The following is a 22,394-nucleotide window of genomic DNA, read 5'->3' as shown; positions in this document are numbered from 1 at the left end:
GGAGCTATTGCTTATACGTGGTTTACAACAGGCTTAGTTTGAAGTTTTTGTTTGTGTACTAATAAAACAATAAAGTGTGTCTTCTAAAAGTAGAGATGATCACCTCACTGAGTAAATGCCCTTAAACAGATTGAGTACAGAGTACAAAACAAAAACAAACAGCTGGGAAGTCATGTCACATGACCCTGCAGCCTTTTAATAAAAGAGGAAATGAGACATCGAGGTACAGTAAGTGAGGATGGAGTTGTTTTGGGTTGCTGCGGTCTTTGGTCTCCTGTCCTCTGCACAGTCAGCTCCTGTTACCAGCTGTGAGACGCTCACCAAACATGATGACATAATAAGAGATCAGGTATGTGCTCCTCTTCTCTTACAATTTGTCTGACATTGTGTTTTATTACAAAAAAGAAAAGAAAACATTTGGTTGTTTGGTCTCAGCTGCTGGGAAAATGGATCCTTATTGGAGAAACCACTGACAAAGATGAAACGTTATCAATGATAAGGTCGTTAGTGGACACTGTGTTTTGGAACATCACAGAGACTGACACGACAGATGGACTCCAAATTTTCCACCATCAGAAAACGTAACTTCACAGTTAAATTCATGAAAAGAACATTCAACATGTGCAGGGATGTTATCTACTACTAAATGTTTCCTGAATAATTCCTCTTTTCCCCCTTAAAGGTCTGGGGTTTGCGCATCATTACAAATGGTGGCGACAGTGAAAAACAAAACTCTAACTATGGGTGAGTAACACTGACAAAACGTGCTGTTCAAACATGGACTCAAACTCCTTTGGACTTCCATGTATTATTAACCTCAACTTAACATCCTTTGGACTTTGTGTGTTATTTTTGTTTGTTGGCGTATTTAAGCATTTTCTGATGTATCCACAGACTATCCCTATCCTGCCACTTCCGTTAAACTGACCAGCAGCTGCCCTGACTGCCTGATTTTGTACTCCACCAACATTATAGGAGGCAGCACAATCAAAGAAATTCAGTTCCTAAGTAAGGACAAAGCTCTCTGAAAAACATGTCATGTCATGAGAACGTTAAGCCTGTTAATAACTATCTATCCAGAAAAAAAGCATAACGTCTGAAAATGTGGGCCATCGTTGCTTTTTAGTGGTTTTAATTACACTCGACTTCATAATTAAATTTCAATGCTTTTTTTTAAAACTACTTTTCAATAACAGACACTTTGTGGTGGGGTTCTGCTGATAGAGTTCACTAAGCTTTCCGCTGAGATGTTAATGAAAGGTGTCTGCACTGAATCAGGTTATCAAAGCTACCAGCATCAGTCAGTCAGCCATGTTATCTCATCTCCACTCTAATGTTAAACAGAGACTTTAAAACACTGCTTTGTCACTCAACCAACTCTTGCTGTGTCTCTTAGGCAGGAGGAATACAGTGAGCACTGAAGAACTGGATGAATTTAAGAAACAGGCACATTGTCTGAACTTACCATCAACTACAATCCTGGACCCCAAAAAAGGTGGGACTTACTGTACTTATCACTGGTCTGACGTGGACACTCATGTATTACTTTAAAAACAGAACCTTTGGTTTGAACTTGTCAAAAATATATTCATTACTTTTCACAGGTTTTTGCTTGGATCCGAACAATACTCAGGATTTAACCGATAATCTCACTCCTGAGATTATGAAAAAGGTAGATGAGATTATGAAAAATCCAGATTTACTCAAATCATTATTAACAGAGCCAGCTATTAAATCTGACATCGTCTGAACACTGATGTGAGTTTGTGTGACATGAGCTGAAAATGTTCTCTTAAATCCTCATTGAATAAATACCACAACCACTTCTTTCCTGTGTCTCATTTGGTTTTCATGATCAATGCATTGTGAAAAAATGTGTGTGGAATAAAATATATAAAATAAAAATATGTCAGTGGATGAGACTTAAAATGAGGGGCCAAACTTCAAATGGTTTATGACTATCGTTAATCACTTTAAAAGGGCTCTGTACTCTACAAGTGTGTTGTAGTTTGACCTTACATTCAATTATTTCACGATTTAGAATAAAATGATGATTCCATTATCACACATTTAGAGTATTTAAACAATTCTATCTACATACACTGAAGGCACTAACTCATGCCGTAATGATTACCATAGCAAATAAACAGTGATTGCTACAATAATGAGTAGCTGTGACAAGACAAAGATCTGCAGGTGCCTGTGTAAGTATATCTAAATTGGCCGTGGAGTTTACTGTGATGCAAAGCGGCATGGCCTAAGATCTTACCTAGGGATTAATACGCCTCTATTTTGAGGCTGACTGGGAACAGAGCCAGCTATTAAATCTGACATCGTCTGAACACTGATGTGAGTTTGTGTGACATGAGCTGAAAATGTTCTCTTAAATCCTCATTGAATAAATACCACAACCACTTTTTTCCTGTGTCTCATTTGGTTTTCATGATCAATGCATTGTGAAAAAATGTGTGTGGAATAAAATAGAATATGTCAGTGGATGAGCTTTAAAATGTGGGGCCAAACTTCAAATGGTTTATGACTTCAGTTAACCACTTTAAAAGGGCTCTGTACTTTACAAGTGAGTTGTTGTTTGACCTTGCATTAAATTCTCTCACTGCGGGGACGACTATGGCTCATTGGTAAAGTGGGCCATCCAATAACCAAAGGGGTTCAGATCCACCCTATCCAAGTCAATGTCGTTGTGTCGTTGAACCATTCCATTTACATACACAAATAGAAAAGTAATGATAGCTATAATAATAATAGTTGTGCAATTGAATATGAATAAAATCATTTTCAGGTTGCTGTATTTATTTGGAAATAGTGTTAACGTTCCATCACTGACAAAAGAAGTAGTGATACCATGGACCTCGATGAGTCTTTTTTTTTTAAAATCTAAAACAGTTCAGATGTGGACACTGAACAGACAAAGGAAAAGTAAATTTTCTTGTAAAAGAGCATGTTGTAAGTTAGCTCATTTAAGGTCACCCTTGATGCTTATGTCATATAATGATGTTCTCCTTTACGTGGGGCCTCTACACACGCTTGCATGCTTAGATTATCCTGTTGTCATTGAGCCTCATTTTACCCTCATCAATCCTTAGGAAATCAACACACAACAGATGCTATTGTTAACCTGAAAGAACACACTGAGCTGAAGACTCTTATGCCCATAGCCTCCTTTATTCATATTTATTACTGTACATACATCTGTTCTTAAGTCATGTATCACCCCCCACACACACACGCACACGCACACGCACGCGCACGCACACACACACACACACACACACCCACACACACACACAACACACACACACACACCACACACACACACCACACACACACACACACACACACACACACACACACACACACACACACACACACGAGTATAAAATAACTCTTTTCTGTGCGGGATTGGATTACATTCAAATATGAGAAAGGACATTTGCTCAGTCATACACAGTACACATGCACACAAACAATACAGATATATGCATATGGCCATCAGTCTATGGGGCGCCGATTGTAAAGCTGCACATGCTAAAATAAACAGCAACTTTTTGCCACATTTAGCAACAAACCACATTTAAGAATCATTTGTAAAAAAAAAATTGTTACTTTTGACCAGATTTACAGCAAAAAACATTTAGATTTATATTTACATTTTATATTTAACATTTAGATTTATGTTTAAAGGTAGCATTTAGATTTAAATGTAACATTTAAATTTAAAGGTAACATTCAGATTCAAGTTGTACATTTAACATTTAGATTTAATATTTAACATTTAGATTTAGGTTTAACATTGAAATTATACTTTCATGAGAAAAGTTTGTTGCTAAATGTGGCAAATTTTATTTTAGCATACGCAAGTTTACAATCAGCGCTCAATATCAGTCTTATTTTTTCATAGAGCTGACCGTTATAAGTCTTGATGTGAATTCATAGTTAATCCAGCTGTTATTAGGTGACTAAAGATTTCCTTAATACATGAACTGAGTGAATAAATTGTCTTCGCTGTGATTTCTGTTCTCACAGAATGAACAGGAAGACCACACAAAGGGTTTTTCTATTTGTTGAGTTTTTTTTTGCTAGTTTTCAAGTTGTGTGATAAGCACACTGCACTTGACACCCTGGTGCAGAACATACCCGACAACATGCTACATTTAGTTGTGTGTCTATTAACAATCCCCTGAGTGTGACCCATACAATCACCAGTGCAGTGACAGTTCCAGCTAGTTTGTCTTCTTTTTCAACAGTAATGTTAGGTTGAGGTTTGGTTTTATTTGTTTGTAAAATTTTTTATCTCCCGACATGTTTCGACTGTCTGCAAGTCTTTGTCACGAAACCTCAACTTAACATACTGTTCCGAGAGAAGACAAAATGAATCTCACTGGAACTATTATATGGAAGTCAAGTGAAACTTTAAAAGAACCATCAAAGGCCATCAGCAGAACCCCTTTGATGAAGACTGGCAATTGACAGTCGAAACATGTCAGGAGATTAAAATTTCCTGAAAAATCTTGTCTGAATAAACGAAACCTCAACTAAACATAGTGCAGAGTGACAGAAAACTAAGTATAAATTGTTAGGATTCTCGATAAATCTGTCAAGTCTTTAAAGTGAAGAGTGGAAAAAGCTCAATAAATCCTTAAAAATAACTCAAGGCTTATTTGTCTTGCTAATAAAACATACAAATTGTCTTGTTAAGAGTTTGCGTTTGTGGTGCAGAATTTAATGTTTTTACATAAAAGACTGAAAGCTTGACAGCTAAGGCTATTCAGGCTTAACATTACAACAACTTGCTCCTTTTTTTAAAAAAAAAAAATTAATCTAATGAACTGTCACAAACCTTCCCCTCATCTTTGCCACAATGAGAAAATTAATTTAATCCCAACTCGGCCACCAGAGGTCATCATTTCAAACTCGTGCTGCAGTCCTTCGTTTTTTAAGTAATATGCACCTTTCTAAAAAAAAAAAAAAAAATTTCCTTTAATTTTTGTGAAACCATTTTAATGATATGTTGCAAAAGAATCTGCTACATTCACTAGGAAATCACAAGAACAAAGGGGGAGATTTCGACATCCATCTGTTGGAGTTTTTCTTCCCATGCTGGATGTACATTAGAGCTGTCAACAATAGCAACATGAATAAGTGAATGTTTAAACAGGTGCTAAACATTCCCAATGTGTTATCTGTAACTTTATTATTATTAATTATAAAGTAAGCTTATCGCAAGGTAACATTTACTCATGATAAAGTAGCGTTCAAGTTATACATTTTTATTTATTCTTTCATCAATAAATGGGAGGCCAGCAGGTGCAGTTTTGGGAATCCTTAAGTTTCCGAATTTTTGATTTCAACTAAACACTGTCAATATTTTTTTGTTTTTTGGATCCACTTAAAGCTAACCTAAATGCTGTTTAAAAATACTGCACCCTGGTATCACATTAGCATAGAGCACCTACACTTCATAGCATGGAATATAATTATGTAAAAGCCTGGTCTGGTGGTAAAGTGTTCTCCTTTCCAATTCCTTTTGAAACCCCCAAAGGCCATGTGTTGGTCTTAGCCAGTGTGCTTTAGTGTTAACATGACTACAAAGGAAAATAAAACAAAAATCTCTGCGTGATAAAGCCTGGTCTCCTGCACACATCATATGATCCCTCGCCAGATTTATAAATAACCACTAAAGTACAAAGGATCCTTTGTGGCCAAGCCGTTTCTAAGACAAAACGCTTCAAGATAGAGGGATTCTGATTTGTCTGTTTTTGGCTCTCTGACAACTCAAACAAGGACACACACACACACCACATATATATATACTGTATATACACACACACAACCATATTGGCATCAATATGAACATAATGCAAAAACAAAACTTGAGACCCTGGGAGAGGGGAAAAAAAAAAAAAAAATCAACCATTTTTCATCGTCTGTGGCCACTATTATGCAGGACAGTTGCTAGGCAACCACCAAAGCCCGTCACCCTGGAAATACAAACTGTAAAAAATAAGAAGTTCCAGGTAACGGTGTCACAAAGACCCATCATACAAGTCAGAGTGCGTGATTGTCACTGGTTTAGGATGACCACACAGTGAAGAATGAAGAGTGGCAGACGACCAAGGAGGGTGGGAAAAGTTTTTGAGTTCAGCTGTGCAGGACAAAGACCGCATGATGTCTTTCTGCTCTGCAATCTGCCTTACAGTGTTGATTTGGATGAAGTTTAGATTCCACCAAACATCTTCTCTTCAGAACCCGCTGAGTGCCATGAGCACCGCGCCAGCTGTTACAAAAAGCACTGAGGTGAAGCTGGCAGTCCGCGTCGGTGAGCGCTTTTTCCCATTCCAGCCCGACTGTGTGCGTTGGTCACCGAACATCAACATGACCAAATTGCAGTCAGAGACTCCCATCTTAGTTCTGATTCAAATATCCATGACACTAAAGGCTGGTGGCAGCAGCTGTAGCTAGACATGACGTCAGATCAACCAATAGTTTCCTGGTTTAACCCTGCAATCCCTCAGAATACAAGTGTACGTTTGTAAACAAAGCTGTGGGTAAGTTTAGTGACAATAAGGAGGGAAAACCAAAACTGATGTAAACACAAATACTGGAGTATTTTCCAAAGGGTAGTTATTGCGCAGCTTTACAGCCTTTGTGATTCTGTGACAGAGCGGCGCAGCAGTGGAGATGTTTGAGGAGCTGCAGGTGGATTAGTCCGGTCGGAAGATGGGGATCTTAGGTAGGAACTCTATTAGGATTACCTGCAGGGAGTAAAGCAGGAAAAGGGTCGTTTTGTGGGTGGGGGGGGCTTCCCCTCAGAGCTCATGTAAGTGTATTAAAGGCATGCATCAAGCATTAGAGGATCATTACACAAGAGATACTTACATATTCCATCATGTTGTTGGTCTCACACTTTCTTTTACTCAATCTCCAATGCAAACATAACTGAAAACAGATTGTAAGAATATGATTGGATTTACAGTGTGTCCTTTCAAAGTCTATAATCCCTACATTAGTCAGGGTCAATTATAATTGTAATTGCGTAACTGATAATGAATCAAAATTATGGTATAATTATAATTTCAAAAATATGTCGCCCTTGTAATTGAGTTCAGATAATTGACTTTGTAATTATCATGGAAATTAACTAAAAACTGTCAATTACAATGTAATTAAACTCAAAACAGGTCCATGGTTTACATGCATGTAGTTACAATTATTAAAATATGTTTCATATTCACTTTTCCCACTACCTGTCAGTGAATTTTCACACTCATACAGGTGGTAAGGGATAGAAGAGTTAGAAGTAAGACTTAGGATAGAATTTATTTTAAAATAGGAACAACACAATTTTACAGAGTAACAATGATGTGTTTTGTACAAAGGTTTTATAGCTATTGCTAAATTTCAACTATTGTCCTTAGTTGGGCTTTTACATAAGATATAATAAATGCACTAACACAAATGTAAAGAGGCTAAGACGGACAATGTACACAAAAAACTCATACAATCCTCACAAGTAAGTAAAATTGTAATTGAGAATGTAATTACAATTGACTTTCAAGGGAAAAATAATAATTATAATTTATTTGTAATTGGAAAAAATGCTGGTTATCTTATCGTAATCATTATTGATTTGTAATTGAACATGGATAATTGTAATTGAAAAATGTAATTGACCCCAACCCTGAGAGTATACCTCACCTTGTGGTAAAGTCTGCTATTCTCCCACTCAAGAAGTTTCTCTAAAGATCTTCTTGTCTGGAGAGCAAAACAAAAGAAACCACATTAGATGATGAAGTGAATGAACATGCATGGAATGAACAGGGTGATCCTGGTGGATGTAGTGTGGTGAATGATTCACCCTTTTGCTGAGGCATATCACAGGCCACAAACTGAAGCCGAGGGTGCAACAGCAGCAGAGGCAGCCACACAGGAGCCACCGCACGTTCACAGGCAACGTCTTCTTTAGACAGCCGTTCACACGGTTGATACTGGCTTTGAACTCCTCTGGGGCCACCTATAGGATGCAGGCGTACAAACAAAATACGTGTTTATTTGATTTTTACACAGACACATTCACTCCAGCTATTATTTGTCAGTTTATACATGGATAAGAAATTAAGAGAAAGTCCTGCAACAGAGCTGATTAGGATAAGCAGGTATAAAAAACCAATGGATAACACACTCACCTTTTCCAGTAAGTGCTGAAGGGAAACTCTGATTCAAAACTTGTTGCTGAGCCCAAACCTGTGAAAACATAACCTGAAATGTAAATATCCCAGAATGTAGTTTATTATTGAAGGGGGAACTTTATCTTATATAAAATATTTCATGAATGCTAATGCAGGCACTCAAAACATCAAATGGTCTTGTAGGCCTGGGCAACATATCGAGAGTCGAGATATAACGCGGTTTCTGTTATGACGATATAGAAAATTATAATATCGCCTATATTGATATATTTTTTTTAATTTATTGCTTATTTTGTGTTAAAATACTCATTTTAGTAGTCACGGCTTTCACTACATCCCAGAATAACATGAAAAGCACAGTTAGATGGATTCTAACCCAGACCTTTCCCTAAAACAAGCTACACTCCAGAACTCACTCACACGTGGCTGTCCCTTAGAGGAGAAAAGCCAAAAGTTAATAAATGTACCTGTGTGGCATTTGGCATCAGCAAATTTAACCCAGAATTGTCTTTCTAGTCAGACTTCATTGAGTTAAAAATATCAAGATTTATAACGTATATTGTCATTTTGAGAAAAAAATATTAAGATATGAATTTTGGTCCACATCGTCCAGCCCTATGAACTTGCTGTTTTACTTCTGAACTAAACTATTCTCACTATGCCTTATCTATTTTCTTCTCAAAATCACTGTGACCATAAACAAAAAACACTTGATAATTACAATCTGAAACATGAGTCAAATTTCTCATTCACTAAATGACAAAACATTATGTTATCAAATAGCTTTGTCAGTCAAGTATAATGACAGCTTTATGAACATTATGATTATCAAATTCAAATAGAGTAAACCCAAATGCAAGAATATGGAAATATTGTTGTGTATCTAAGCCACAGTGTGTTAAACCTTCACACAGCAAATCAGTTTACCAGGAGGTTATGGTCTAAACGTTAAACAGAGAATACAGCATAAACATGGACAGGATTGAAGAGGCTTGATGACTTTGCCAGTCAACAATAGCCGCTACCACTAGGCTTTACAACAATCTGATCGGCTACATCGGATCGGACGATATTTGGCATTTTATTCAATTAATGTGATCGGCTGTAATGTCTTAATTCGTCGATCCAATCAATGATGTCACTGTTGTGATGAAACTTTCTATTGATGCTCCCATTGCATTGTTTTATTGTCTCATTTACACTGAAGAGTAGGGATGTAACGATTCACTAAACTCCCGATACGATTCTCCCACATTTTATTTTACAAAATGAGACGATAGACAAATGATGACTGAAAAATATTCATTTTTTTTTCATAAAAATAAAAAATACTGTACAATCTTCTTTTATCTTTCATTGTCAAAAGAATCCCTTGGTAAACTGTATGCAAAACAATGCAATTAATTAAAAATAAATCCTGAATTAAAGAAATGGTACAACTGAAGAAGAAGCCTATTCATTTAAATGCTGGCTCTACAGTAAACTATGCAAAACTGCATAATAGTTCCTTTTCATTTTAAAAGTGCAACTGAAAATGTATTTTGTGTCCTAACAACTGGACTTTAAAACAAATCCCATATCAAAGAAATAAAATAAACAAACAAACTATGGCTTTCATTCTCTCTTGTTTCTCTCTTTCCTCTCTGTGCCCATCTTACCTTGGATTTCACACGTTCTTTCTTTCTCACCTCTTTCATTATTGTTTTGGGGAAGCCAAAAGGCTTCCACACTTCTGATTTAAAACACGGTGGTGCGTCCTGAATTTCAAATTCTAAATAAATAGCGCCCTTTGCTGTTTTTGGAAAGAAAAAGAAAAGATTTTTTTCTTTTTTTTAAAGTATGCGATTTAATTTCATTGAGTATCGATGTGAACCGTGACACCTTTTAATTGATTTTTTAACTGCCTTACAATTAATCTTTACATCCCTACTTTAGAGTTGTTTGCTTTACACAGCTTTATTTCACTCACATTTGTCCACAAAGGTGAAAACCTATGAGCAAACGACCAAAATGTCTCGGTTGGAGTGAAGCGGCTGAGCACCGGACTTCTTCCCCAGTCTACTGGCTCTGACAGCAGAGGCAGCATCTGCTGTTAGTGTCTCTGTGTTTGTGTGTGTGTGTGTGTGTGTGTTTGTTTTGTATATTCAGCCTGAATATGTTAGAAGTGAGAGTCCTAAAGCAGAGTGATGCCTCCCGTTTACTTTCACTTTCATAGCAGACACTTCTGTCCGTTTCAGGGTGATGGTGGACACAGAAGCACGTGTGTGTGCGCCCCACCCCCACTGTGCACCTGTGAATATAGACTATAAGCAACAGCAGGTTTTGCAAAGCCACAGTCAGTACATATGTATTTGCTCCTAATGCTAATGCTAATGGCGGCTTCACGTAGTTCCAGTGTGGTCTGCTGCCACAGCTTCATCTCCATCTCTCTTGTAGTTGCTTCACAGCAGTCATTGAGTATGACGGTTTAATTCAACAGCTGCAACGTTTATTTTGTCAATCACTAAAAACGGCATACAGCTGATAATCGATCTGCTCCGGTCACACGCTCCCTCACTCCACACATGGTCGAGCGACTAGGGCATTCATTGGCAGTTGAAGGACACACACACACTGACAACAAATGTTATGTTCATGTTTTGCATGGAAAATTTTTGATACCACCACTCCCTCACAGTCACAAGGCTACGAAAAATTGTACCGTTTGATTTTCTGTAAATTTGTATCAGGTAGTGCCAAAGGAATACAGTCGGCACCTAAAAAACAACCTGAATTCATATGGTCGCATCGAATCCCTTTCCCCGGCCCAGGAGCTGGGGCTGGCAAAGAGAAGTCTGGGCCTCCCTGTTGAGGATGCTGCCCCCGCGACCAGGCAACGGGTAAGCGGAAGAAAATGGATAGATGGATGAAACCAAAGTGACCATGAGTAAATGGACAGGTTTAGGATTGGGCTGCCTCAGTGATGAGTGCATTGAACTATAGTTGGCTCTGAGAAATGAAATCTCATAAACCCTCTTTATTTAAACGTTTCAAATCACAATATTTTAATAGGGCTGGGCAATATTACCAAAACTCATATCTCAATATGTTTTCAAAATAGCAATATACAACATAAATCTTGGTCATTTAAATTTAAATTAAGTCTGACCAGAAAGACAATTCTGGGTTAAATTTGCCACAAATGCACATTATTTTCTATTAACAAACAGCTGCACAATATGGGCCACTATTGGCTTTTTCTTTATAAGGAACAGAATGTGAGAGTGAGATCTGTATTGTAATGAAAAAAAGGTCAGCACAACTGCGTGGTTAGCTCTCAATTTTAATTTACACCGAATTATATTAAAATTGGGAGCTAACCACGCAGTTGTGCAAACTTTTTTGTCATTGCATCTTTGGACTTTTTAGATCCAGCACACTGCCTCAGGAAGGGATGCGAGTGTTTTTTTGATTGTGCTACATTGAGTTGTGTATTAAGCCTTGTTTAGGGGAAGTACTGTTTTTGGACACACTCAGAAATTCATCCAACAGTGCTTTTCATGCTGTTTTGAGAAGTTTTGAAGGTAGCGACCCCTAAAACAAATACTTTGAAACAAAATCAGCTACAAAAAATATGTATATAGATATAGACGACATTGTGATTTGCTATATATTGCCAAAATAGAAAACGCGATTTATCACCCAGCCCTATGTTTAATGTTGATCTATGAAAAACAAAACTTTTACATAACAACTAGAGCCTAAATACTTGAATATTGATAAAACACTTAAACATAAATAGCAATAATTACTTTAAAACGCATGTACTTTTATTTTGCACAATATTTAAAGGAAGCTGTGTTTGAACTTGACTTATTTTGTGGTTGATTAAACCCTAATAGATAGTGGTGGTAAAATTACTCTAGAGATAATGTTCGGTGCTGGTTTTGCAACAAGGCGGTTCTAATTCAGCTTATAAAGGTGGTCGTAATGTTCTGGCTCGTTCGTGTAACTCAGGGGCACATAAGGGCAGGTAAAACCGGAAGCTAAAGCTAGCCAGGCTAAGTTAGCAGCTAGCCGAGCTAGGTCACCACTAGCGCCGTCGGTTGGTCAGATAAACAGCCGCTCAATCGACGGACAACGAAACGTCCCTCTTAACCATCGTTAAGCTTCGTCGGTAACTCACACAGTGACGTGGCCGGAGCCTCGCACCACCACCGGGTCCGGAGCGTACTTGAGCAGCTGCTCCTCCGCGGCCCTGTCCTCGTCCTCCTCTTCTTCTTCCTCCTCCTCGTAGATCTCGTCGAAGTCCTCCATCATCGCGCCTCCCGGGACGGAGTCCGGGACAGACAGGATGTCACCGAGCACCGACGTGCGGCCAGGCTAACGGTCCCAGCGCAGACTCGGGAAGACGCCCACAGAACCAGCAAAGAAGCCAGCAGACGAAGCGGTTCTCATATCGTTTCAGCTCCGAAACAAAACATCAACATCCGCCGCAGTAACCGCACGACACCGGAAGGGGGACCGACATCATCACGCTCAATCGTTACCATATTCATACATTTTTAAATGGGCTGCATAATCTACTCATAGTGCTGCATTTTGGTGTATTATTTGCAGGAATTTAAATTATTATGCTTTATTTTATCTGCTCAAACTTATTTGAAATTCTCACACTGATCAATGAGAAGGGATCACAGACTTTTGGGGACGAGTCCCAGTTTTCCCATTAATGTTACAAAATAAACACTGACTAAAAGACTGTCCACAAAAAAGTACATTATTAATTACATCCATATATATTTTTCTACCTATTTAATCAAAAGCCAATGTTTTTGCTTTTAAAATACATTTTAAACATGGGTAAATTACATAAGCTTGAGTGGTATTAAAAGACATTTTGTTGTTGTTGTTGTTGTTGTTGTTGTTGTTGTTTGTTTAAGTTATTTACAAAGTACCATTTTGTATACTGGATAAATATTAAACATCTTTCAACATTTTTAAAAAGCAAATCACTTTTTGCAATATTTTGAAGATGTACTTTCAGAGATAATTTGGAGGAAAAGACTCATTGAAAATTGTCCAAACAGTTGAATAATTTATTTGGTTAATAAGCCTCATTGCATTTTATATATATATATATATATATATATATATATATATATATATATATTAGTTTTTTTTTTGTTTTTTTTTTTGCGTAATATATGATAGTTGTTATATGTAATTTTTATTTTCAATTTTACCTTGTTTTGAGCTTATATAAAGGAATGAGAAACTACATCAATGTAACATAGAAATAGAATGGCATATTATATATTTTTTTTGCGTAATATATGATAGTTGTTATAGTAACTAGTTTTTGATCATTTGTTTTTTGATTTATATTACCTATTTTATGTCCGTTTTCAAGAAATTTATCAAGAGCAGGAGCAAAGATTCGGAAGTTATAAAAATGTCTCTTCAAAATAAAGCTCAGAGCGAGTAGTGGTAGTTTGTTTGCGTTCCATTCATCTTGGGAAAATACACACACAGCTTAGTTGTATAGGTGTGTTTATCTCTGTTAATAAATTGTGGTGTATATTGTTGTTACTATTGTAACTATCTCAGAGTTTCTTCCAAAATTGCAGCCCTTTCAGTAAAATAGTTTTAATTTGAAAGCTGTGAATCATTGAGCTTCCTCTCAGCCTCAAACCCGGAAACACAACACACTTCCTTCATGATAATGGTTTTCTAGAGAATTGATGTAGTCAGCGAGGACTGCCTTGTTTTGAGAGTTTAAACGTAGCCATCGGTTGAGTAATAAGCAGAAATGCGACAGTGTCTCGTGTAAAAGGCGCGGATTTTACTTGAAGTAATTTTGTAGTTTGTTAACTTTGAACTTCCTGCACGGTGAATATGACGACCTTCAAGACATTCCTCAGGAGTTTCCAACATGCGGTTCCGGGCTGTCCTGCGGGACTCTCATGGTGGTTCTTGTATCCTGTGTTTTATTTGGAGCACAGACGTACTTCCATTACACCACAGGTATCTTCAGTGTTGGTGCCAGTGTGTTTGAGAAAGGACACCTTCACAGGCTCCTCATCTTCTCCTTCTACCACAAAACCTCTGTCCAGCTGCTCCTGAACGTCACAGTCTTTGTGTTCCTCAGCAGCAGTCTGGAGAAAGGTGTTGGAACTGTGCGTTTTATCTTCTTGTTCTTTCTGCTGTCATCCACCACTGGATTCTTCTACAGCTTCCTGGATCTCCTGCAACAGCAGGAGGAGGTGGAGGGGAGCATCTACCAGGGCCACACTGAGGGTTTGGTTCCTGTGACGTTAGCCTGTGTGGCTTTGACCACCATGCACACAAAGATGACCAAGGGCTTCCTGTGTGGAGTCAGCTTCCCCACCATCGCCCTACCTTGGGTGCTCCTCATCATCACCACTGCTGTGGTTCCTCACAGCGTGCTGCCCTGCAACATCATTGCTATCCTGGTTGGTTGGATGCACGGGAGAGGCTGGTTCTCTCTGCTGGATGTGTCCGAAGCTAGAGCTGGAGTTCTAGAGAAGTCTGTGCTCTTCAGGTGGATGAAGAACATCACCTGTGTTACCTTTGTACCTGCATCTACTGAGGAGAGGAGGAAGACTCTGCTACCAAAGATAAACCCCACACCTGGGTCGTACCCAGTTCAAGCCTACGCTCCCCTGTCCAGTATTAACGCTGTGCAGAATTCACCAATGATGCATGAGGGATGGTTACACTCATCATCCTCTACTCTGCCTGCTCCCACACCCCCTCTACACATTCATGGACATGGGTCACCCTATAGTTCTGGGCACTATCATGGTACCTTTTCAGAACCAATTTTCAACCCCCAGTGTGACCACAGCCACAGTCACGGACATAGTCACGGTCACGGACATAGTCACGGTCATGGACATAGCCACGGTCATGAATAGTTTTCTATACAAGCCTCAGCTTTTTGTTTTTGTTTAGTTACAGTAACACATTACCAGTCTGCCTTCATCTATATACATTGGAATTGTATCTTTATGATTTACTACTGTGGGTCACAATAGTCATCACTTTTTTTCACAACTGTTTTATATTTGGTTTTGTATTTTACTAATAAATGTGTAAAAACATTTGTTTTACAAAATTCCTTTACTCATCCCCATGTTTTTCTACCTTGCCTGCACATGCTGTTGACGGTCAATACTACATGTTGTGCAATATTTGTGTGACAGCTATGCATGTTTTATTAATTTGCAATTAAACAAATGCATTTATTTTATTGCGTAATCACCAGTCCTCCCTAAGGAAGGGTAAGAAAAACTTAAAGGGAGGATATTAAAAAAAAGGGCAGTGTTACTTATCCCCATATTTGAATACAGGTAATTATTATAATTAACTATAAACAGTTATTAATCAACCATTCCAAGCTTACTTGATCGATAATTTAAAAAGGAAATCCCATTCAAGCAGAAATCAAATTCTGTATATACACATTTTAAACCACCTATAGCAAGTTTTGACTAATATGCTGTTACAATATGGCAGGTTATTTGTTTTATTTTAAATATCAGCAATGTTAGACATATCAAGAATACATTTCAATGACAAAATAAGCATCCAGTAGCATTGCCTGGCCTTGATCCTCATTGGCTGATCATGAAAAAGATCAGATCTACTGTAGTTGCAGTCACATGTATAATTGAGAGAATAGGTCGGCCATAGTTGCTCATTTTTGATTGGTTAAATGTCTGAATATTAATCATCTTCTGTACTTGCAGACACGAGATGAACAATGTTTCATTTCAACCCGCTTACAGTTTTGACCTCCATCTATCACCAATAAATAAACCTTGATGGCTGCAACAAAGGCTTTAAAAACCTAATTAAGAGAAAGTGAGCTTATATCAAATAACTAACCACAAATTAATATACAACACATATGGAGAATACAAATATAATTGCATGTTTTTAAATTTAATTTCTACAAGAGACAATTGACGATTCTCTTCTCAATCACATTTATTGACATTTTAGAGAAATGTTGATCAGAAACCCATACAGCACAGAAATGCTCACATCCTGTGGTAACAATGCCACAGATCTAAATACATTTGGTTGCTCAACACAGGCTTATTCCTCCCAGGTGTCTCCATAAATATTCTTCTTCTCTGTGGGAAAGAGTTACATGACATTAAACATCGCACTTGTGATGGATGTTTAAAAAAGACAGATCTGCTTTTGTCATACTGAGAGAACAACCTTGAGCCGCTTACCGGCTTTTTTGGGCCTTTCTGGCCCCTTCTCAGCTGGTCCTCTGAGTGCTGTGTCAGCCCTCTGAGTGAGTGTGACCTCGTAGTTCTCTCTGTTTTTATTCCTCAGATCCTCATAGAGGACAGAAGCCTTTCTCCTGGGCTCCTCCTCTTCCACATACGACTGAGCTGAAGTGAGCAGAGACAACAACAAAAAAAAACATGAAAAGGGAATAACAAAATGTTTAACATTCATTTCCTTAGTGACCACTTAAGTTGTTTGCAATAATAAGATTGTGGTGCCAACTTATAATTCAGGGAATTTACATAACCACATACAGCGTATACCAGGGTTGGGGTCAATTACATTTTTCAATTACAATTCAACTATGATTACAGTGACTGGCATTTTTTCTAATTACAATTAAAATTAGTTATTTTTTCCCCTGAAAGTCAATTACAATTAATCACAATTACTGTGCCTGAAATAAATAACCCCATAAAACGTAACCTTCCACTTGTGTTAGCTTTCTGTTAGCATTATGATAACGGGTCGGTTTTGACCCATGTCTTAAATCAGCTTTAGAATATACAACAACAAAAAAATCTATCATCTCGTTTGTTTTTCATCTCTTGGCTACCTTGTTAGGCTTCCTAGTCAATGAAAATATAGGCTCTGGGAAGTTGTTCTGGGAGCTGGAGAGGCACTTCTCGAGCACTGCCGAGGTGCCCTTAAGCAAGGCACCGAACCCCAACACTGCTCTGGTGCGCTCTCTTCATTATAAAAGCAGCCCCACTCTGACATCTCTCCCTTAATGCATGTCTGCAGGTCCTGTTTGTGCATGTGTGTGAGAAGCATGTCCCTAAAATAGAGCGTAAATCCTTCAGGGATTAATAAACTATTTTAAATAAAATCATGTCTGAGCCTTTTTTCTGTCAGTATTTTTTAAATGGTAAAATGATCCTCAAGAAAAGTGACAGGTAAACTTGATATGAAACATATTTTAATGATTGTTAACTACGTACTGTATGTGTAAGCTATAGAACTCTAACACGGTTCTCAAATTATAATTGACAATTTTTATAGGATTTCCACACAACTACAATTAAATTACAATTACAACAGCAGCAGTTTTTTCAATTGCTGCCATAATTATAATTACATGACTACTATTATAATTGAACCCAACCCTGGTGTATACTGACAAACATCCAATGGTTAGTATTTTTAGTCCATTTGTCAATGGATCCTGTAAAGCAGTGACTGTATGGTTGCCTGGTGGATTACATCCTAAATCTAAATTCCAGACAGGCAGTGATCACACTACTTAAGTATTATGGCTTTATTGGTTTACAGGTGAGCTGGTTTTCGTGTGTGACCATGAGCTACCTGGAGAGCCAAAGGCATCAGCTCTCCCAGTTTGTGAAGGCGGCTCTGGACTATAGCCGTATCCAGCATCTCTAGCGTGGGGGGAACTCTCGCTGGGAGCCTCTGCAGACTGGAACATGGAATCAAACGACTGCACGTCTGGGTCACTCAGCTCTGATTGAGGACCGCTGGAACTCGGATGGAAAGATGAGACGGAACAGGAATCGTCAGGAAAATTGTCAAAAAAAAATCAACAACAAAAACAAAACAGGAATAACAATCACACACAACCCATATATTAAATTGTGACGATTCTGGTTTAGATTGTTGTTTATTAATGATTATTGATTTAATTTCTGATTGTTGCCTATTATTAACCTTCCATTTAACATCAGTCAGCTGCTGACAGGGTTGGGGTCATAATTGAATTGTAATTGAGTTCAGATAATTGACTTTGTAATTGTAATTGGGATGGAGATTCTATAAAAACTGTCAATTACAATGTAATTAAAATGCAAACCGGTGGAACCATGTTACAGTTCTATAGCGTACACATATGTAGTGAACAATTATGAAAATATGATTCACATCAAGTTTTCCCATCACCTGTCACTTCAGGATAAATTTAACATAAAAAAACTGAAATCTAGGGGTATACCGACACAAAAAAAGGCTCAGACACCCACACCGAAAGTATTAAAACATAATAAATAAATTAGATGATAGAAAACATTCGTTTGTGTATTTTACAGCTGATTTAAGACACGGGTCACACTGACTCGTTATCATAAGAGATGCTAACAGAAAGCTAACAAAGAGGAAGGTTACGTTTTACAGGGTCATTTATTTCAGGCTCAGTAATTGTTGATTAATTGAATTTAAACTTTAGTAATTGTGAGGATAAATGTAATTGACTTTCAGAGGAAAAAAATAATAATTGTAATTGGAAAAAAATGTCAGTCACTGTCATCATAATTGAGTTGCAATTGAAGATGAATAATTGAAGACGTAATTGTAATTGAAACATTTAATTGATCCCAACCCTGGCTGCTGAATATTTGACTTACTTGACTTGTAATTGAAATATACAAATAAGGAAATTAAAAATAGATTCATAATCATCAACAACATAGTGACTAATTTTTTTTTTTTTTTTTTGGGTCACACAAACCCTAATTTACTCACTATTGTGGAGGCAATCCGGATCTTTGCCTCATGATTTCTCTCAGTGGGGAATTTTCCAGTTCTTTATCTTCTCCAGGCACGTCTGCATGTATGACATTTTGCCAGCCAGGTAGCCAAAGAAACCAGCAACTGTCGGGTGAAATAAACATCCCTAAATAAGACTGATACGCAGCAGAAATGGATGTTTACGCAATAGGGTCGAGTATTTGCAAGGATGAATGCAATACAATACGTATCACGATGCAATATTATCGCGATATACTACCCTGTTAATATCAAAATTAAACATAGAGATGAAAAATCAAGTTGCTGTGTATGTTCATCAGAAGATATTGATCATTCAGAGGACAAATTGAGTCAAAACAATTTGCTTCAAAACGTCCTATCTATTATTTATTAATAGTGTTTTTGCACATTTTCACTGAAAAAAAATACAGTGTTACACACTGTTATCAGTAAAATAAAGTGCAACAAGTTTCTTTTCACTGAAATACTTGTGTAGAAGTCCTCAAGTAAACCATGACAACATAATGACGGCATTGTAACAACTGTAAGTGAGGAACATTAAGGATAAATCATCCTGTTACTGATAATGCACACAAATAAGAAAAAAAATAATTTCTCCTATTGTCAGTTTAAAAACTAATCTGAACAGATTATATGAAAATAAAAAGTCTGTACATACATAAATATTGCAGGCAATACACACTGCCATCAAAAAAATGAAGTACATCAAGTAACCGTTGCAACACATTGAAAGCATTGTAACCCACACTGAAATATTGCACAAATACACAAAAATATTGATTAAATACCCCTCCTGAAAAATATTAAAAAAAAAAAAATTTAAATAAAAAAATCGATTCAAATCAGCACCTAAAAAAATCGTGATATATCTTGAAATCGATTTTTTTTTCACACCCCCTATTCACCAACAAGCTGTCTACTGTTATTAAAGTGCATGAATCAACGAAGTGTAACTGAACTCACAGGCAACTTTGGGTAGAGATCCAAACCTGGCGATGCAGACAGCGTTCCTTTAAAGGATCAAAGGTCAGAAATCAGTTTTATATGTCACAAGTCACGACAAGAACTCTAGCCGTTCACATTTCAAACAGGCCCACAAAAATTGTAGGATTGATTTCATTGACCCATGCTTATTGTAGGTATAAATATGAGTTTATCCACATATGGATACTTTAACTTTTACTCTGGTTACTAAGGCTTGAGTGATAGCCATGCTGATAAAAGAGAAGGGCAGCGCTGTGGGAAAAAAAAACAAAAACAATAAATGAGTCATCTCTAACACTTAATCACCTCGTCTTTAAAACTTACATCCTGTCCCATTTCTTTCTTTCTTTTTTAAATATAATTTTATTTTGTAACACAAAAGAGAAGGATGGAGACAATAAAATAGTGTAATACACAAAAACATTACTCAAAACAATATTTACAAATACATTTTTATATACTAAAATACACAGTATGTGTGTAGGAGGGAAGGGATGGGGGAAAAGAAAGAAAAAAGAAGTAAATAATAATAATGGTAGTAGTTTGTTATCAAGAGAAGTCCTAATAATAGTCCTATTTCAATTGTTAGGGAAAAAAATATGATTGTTGCAAAACCTCCTGGTTTAAACCGATTACAAAGTAATCACCAATGAAATCCCACTTTGTGGTAAAGTAAGACAATTATAACCCTAGTGAATAGTTTTCAGTGCCAAAAGAACACAACTAGTTTTTTTCCGTCTGTGAGGTTACCCCTAGGCTTACCTGTTTCCCCAAGTAATGTAATAACACACTTATTATCTTATTGAATGTTATTTTCAACCATTGAAAGCAATGGAAAGTGCACAAATTAGATGTCTTGGAGGAAATGTATGAAGACTGCACTCACAATAAAAATAAAGCTTCATTTGTTAGTACAGGGAGTTCATTTAGCAGGACAATATATCGAGTTCCAAGATATATCAAGTTTTTAATTTTGGCTTTATGGAAAATGAGAATATTGTTTATATTGATATATATTAATATTTTCATTTTATAGCTTATTTTATATTAAAATACTAATTTCAGGAGTCACTGCTTTTGCTACTTCTTCTTAGAGGGGTAGCTAAAAACAAATATGAGCTAAAATAAAACTGACAACTTTAAGTCACGTGGTGCACCTATCGCGTCACCTAAACTGGCCAATGAGCAGCGCTGCGTATGAATAGTCTGGTAGTCCATTCATAGGTTTCCGTATCAATAGCCAGGGCCTATTTAATTTTAGCTACCCCGCTAACCCTTTTATTTTAGCCCTAACCCCAACTTTAACCCAGGAAATACACTCAAATGTTTCCGTATCAATAGACACTTCCAAATGAATACGAGCTAAAATAAAACTGACAGAACTTCAAGTCACCTATCACATCACCTGAACTGGGCTATCCGTATCAATAGCCACGGCCATAAATATATTGTGCTATATCATTCTGCTTGGACTAAATAAGGGACTACTCAACCAGCACTGTGGGACATTTCTGAGCATGTTATATTGAGGGTGCCTCGGGTAAATAACGTCCACTGAACGAAGACTAATGTTGCTACACATTGTATGTCTATGTCTGCCTGTGACACATGTCTATGTCTTACATCTGTAGAGTAAGCTCTCCCGGTTGCACTCTCTAAGCACCATCCTCTCCTCGTCTGTGGGGATGTAGCCCACGCCCATAGGCGTCTGTAGACAACCACAGACAAACACATACGCTGTCACTTTACAAGCATCGGCTAGCACGTTAGCTCCTCTTTAGCATCATATTTACCTGCGCTGCGATTCGCTGCTGCTCCTCAGTCATCCCCGCACTGGCTGGACGACATGTTTCAACACGTTTGCCAGGCTTTTAAAGCACCTCAAACAGCACATTCAGCTGTTTCATTGACTCGGTTTGACGACAATGTCAAAACTCTTGGAAACACTGACCGTGACACCGGAAGTGAATAAGGTGCGTTTACAGACAATGGGAAAAACGCCGTTGTCACCTAGATACGTTGGAAAACTGTGCGAACTAGTGGCAGAAAATATGTGGTACAACAAATGAATACACTACTATGGTCATATTGAAGCACTTACCATATAGAAATAGAGTGATAATAGTGAAGTTGAATAAATTGCAATTCTCTTAAAGGTTTTCATTAACCACAGCGTAAGACATGAACACACCATCAATGCCTCACTAGGGCCAAAAATAAATAACTACATATTAAATGTGTAATCTCACAGCTTAAATATTATGTTAGAATGCCAACACAGAGGAGCAAAACTTAATGACATAAGGCTATTTTTTTTTGTATGAACAGATCAGCATTTTTATCACAATTGTAATACTAAAATACTGATGGTTGATTATGTGTTTTAATTACTTTTAA

At 37.3% G+C, this 22,394-nt stretch overlaps 4 protein-coding genes across 4 annotated transcripts; 2 read left to right on the top strand and 2 right to left on the bottom strand.

The window, feature by feature from the left end:
- Positions 1-238: 238 nt before the first annotated feature.
- Positions 239-1,765, top strand: LOC114469546 (uncharacterized). The gene is made up of 6 exons (XM_028457133.1): positions 239-349; positions 436-581; positions 683-744; positions 895-1,008; positions 1,397-1,495; positions 1,605-1,765. The coding sequence occupies exons 1-6, from the start codon at positions 239-241 to the stop codon at positions 1,748-1,750; spliced, it is 678 nt and encodes a 225-aa protein (XP_028312934.1). The 3' UTR covers positions 1,751-1,765.
- A 3,232-nt stretch (positions 1,766-4,997) lies between these two features.
- On the bottom strand, positions 4,998-12,691 carry chic2 (cysteine-rich hydrophobic domain 2). Its single transcript, XM_028457147.1, is given in 7 exon segments — positions 4,998-6,773; positions 6,898-6,957; positions 7,717-7,773; positions 7,877-8,032; positions 8,197-8,238; positions 8,241-8,262; positions 12,373-12,691. Coding segments are annotated over 7 exon segments (522 nt in total). The 5' UTR covers positions 12,507-12,691; the 3' UTR covers positions 4,998-6,722.
- Positions 12,692-13,930: 1,239 nt separating this feature from the next.
- On the top strand, positions 13,931-15,246 carry LOC114456869 (rhomboid domain-containing protein 2). The gene is made up of 2 exons (XM_028438939.1): positions 13,931-13,935; positions 14,053-15,246. The coding sequence occupies exons 1-2, from the start codon at positions 13,931-13,933 to the stop codon at positions 15,125-15,127; spliced, it is 1,080 nt and encodes a 359-aa protein (XP_028294740.1). The 3' UTR covers positions 15,128-15,246.
- Positions 15,247-16,177: 931 nt separating this feature from the next.
- Positions 16,178-21,995, bottom strand: LOC114466053 (OCIA domain-containing protein 1). Its single transcript, XM_028451496.1, is given in 9 exon segments — positions 16,178-16,351; positions 16,457-16,621; positions 17,823-17,995; positions 18,987-19,053; positions 19,056-19,115; positions 19,977-20,008; positions 20,180-20,249; positions 21,621-21,705; positions 21,791-21,995. Coding segments are annotated over 9 exon segments (723 nt in total). The 5' UTR covers positions 21,824-21,995; the 3' UTR covers positions 16,178-16,313.
- Between the last annotated feature and the right edge of the window lie 399 nt (positions 21,996-22,394).

Source organism: Gouania willdenowi, chromosome 1, assembly GCF_900634775.1.
Source record: "Gouania willdenowi chromosome 1, fGouWil2.1, whole genome shotgun sequence".
Lineage (NCBI taxonomy): Eukaryota > Metazoa > Chordata > Actinopteri > Blenniiformes > Gobiesocidae > Gouania > Gouania willdenowi.
The sequence above is the reverse complement of the archived record's forward strand: the minus strand, read 5'-3'. Positions and strand labels throughout refer to the sequence as shown.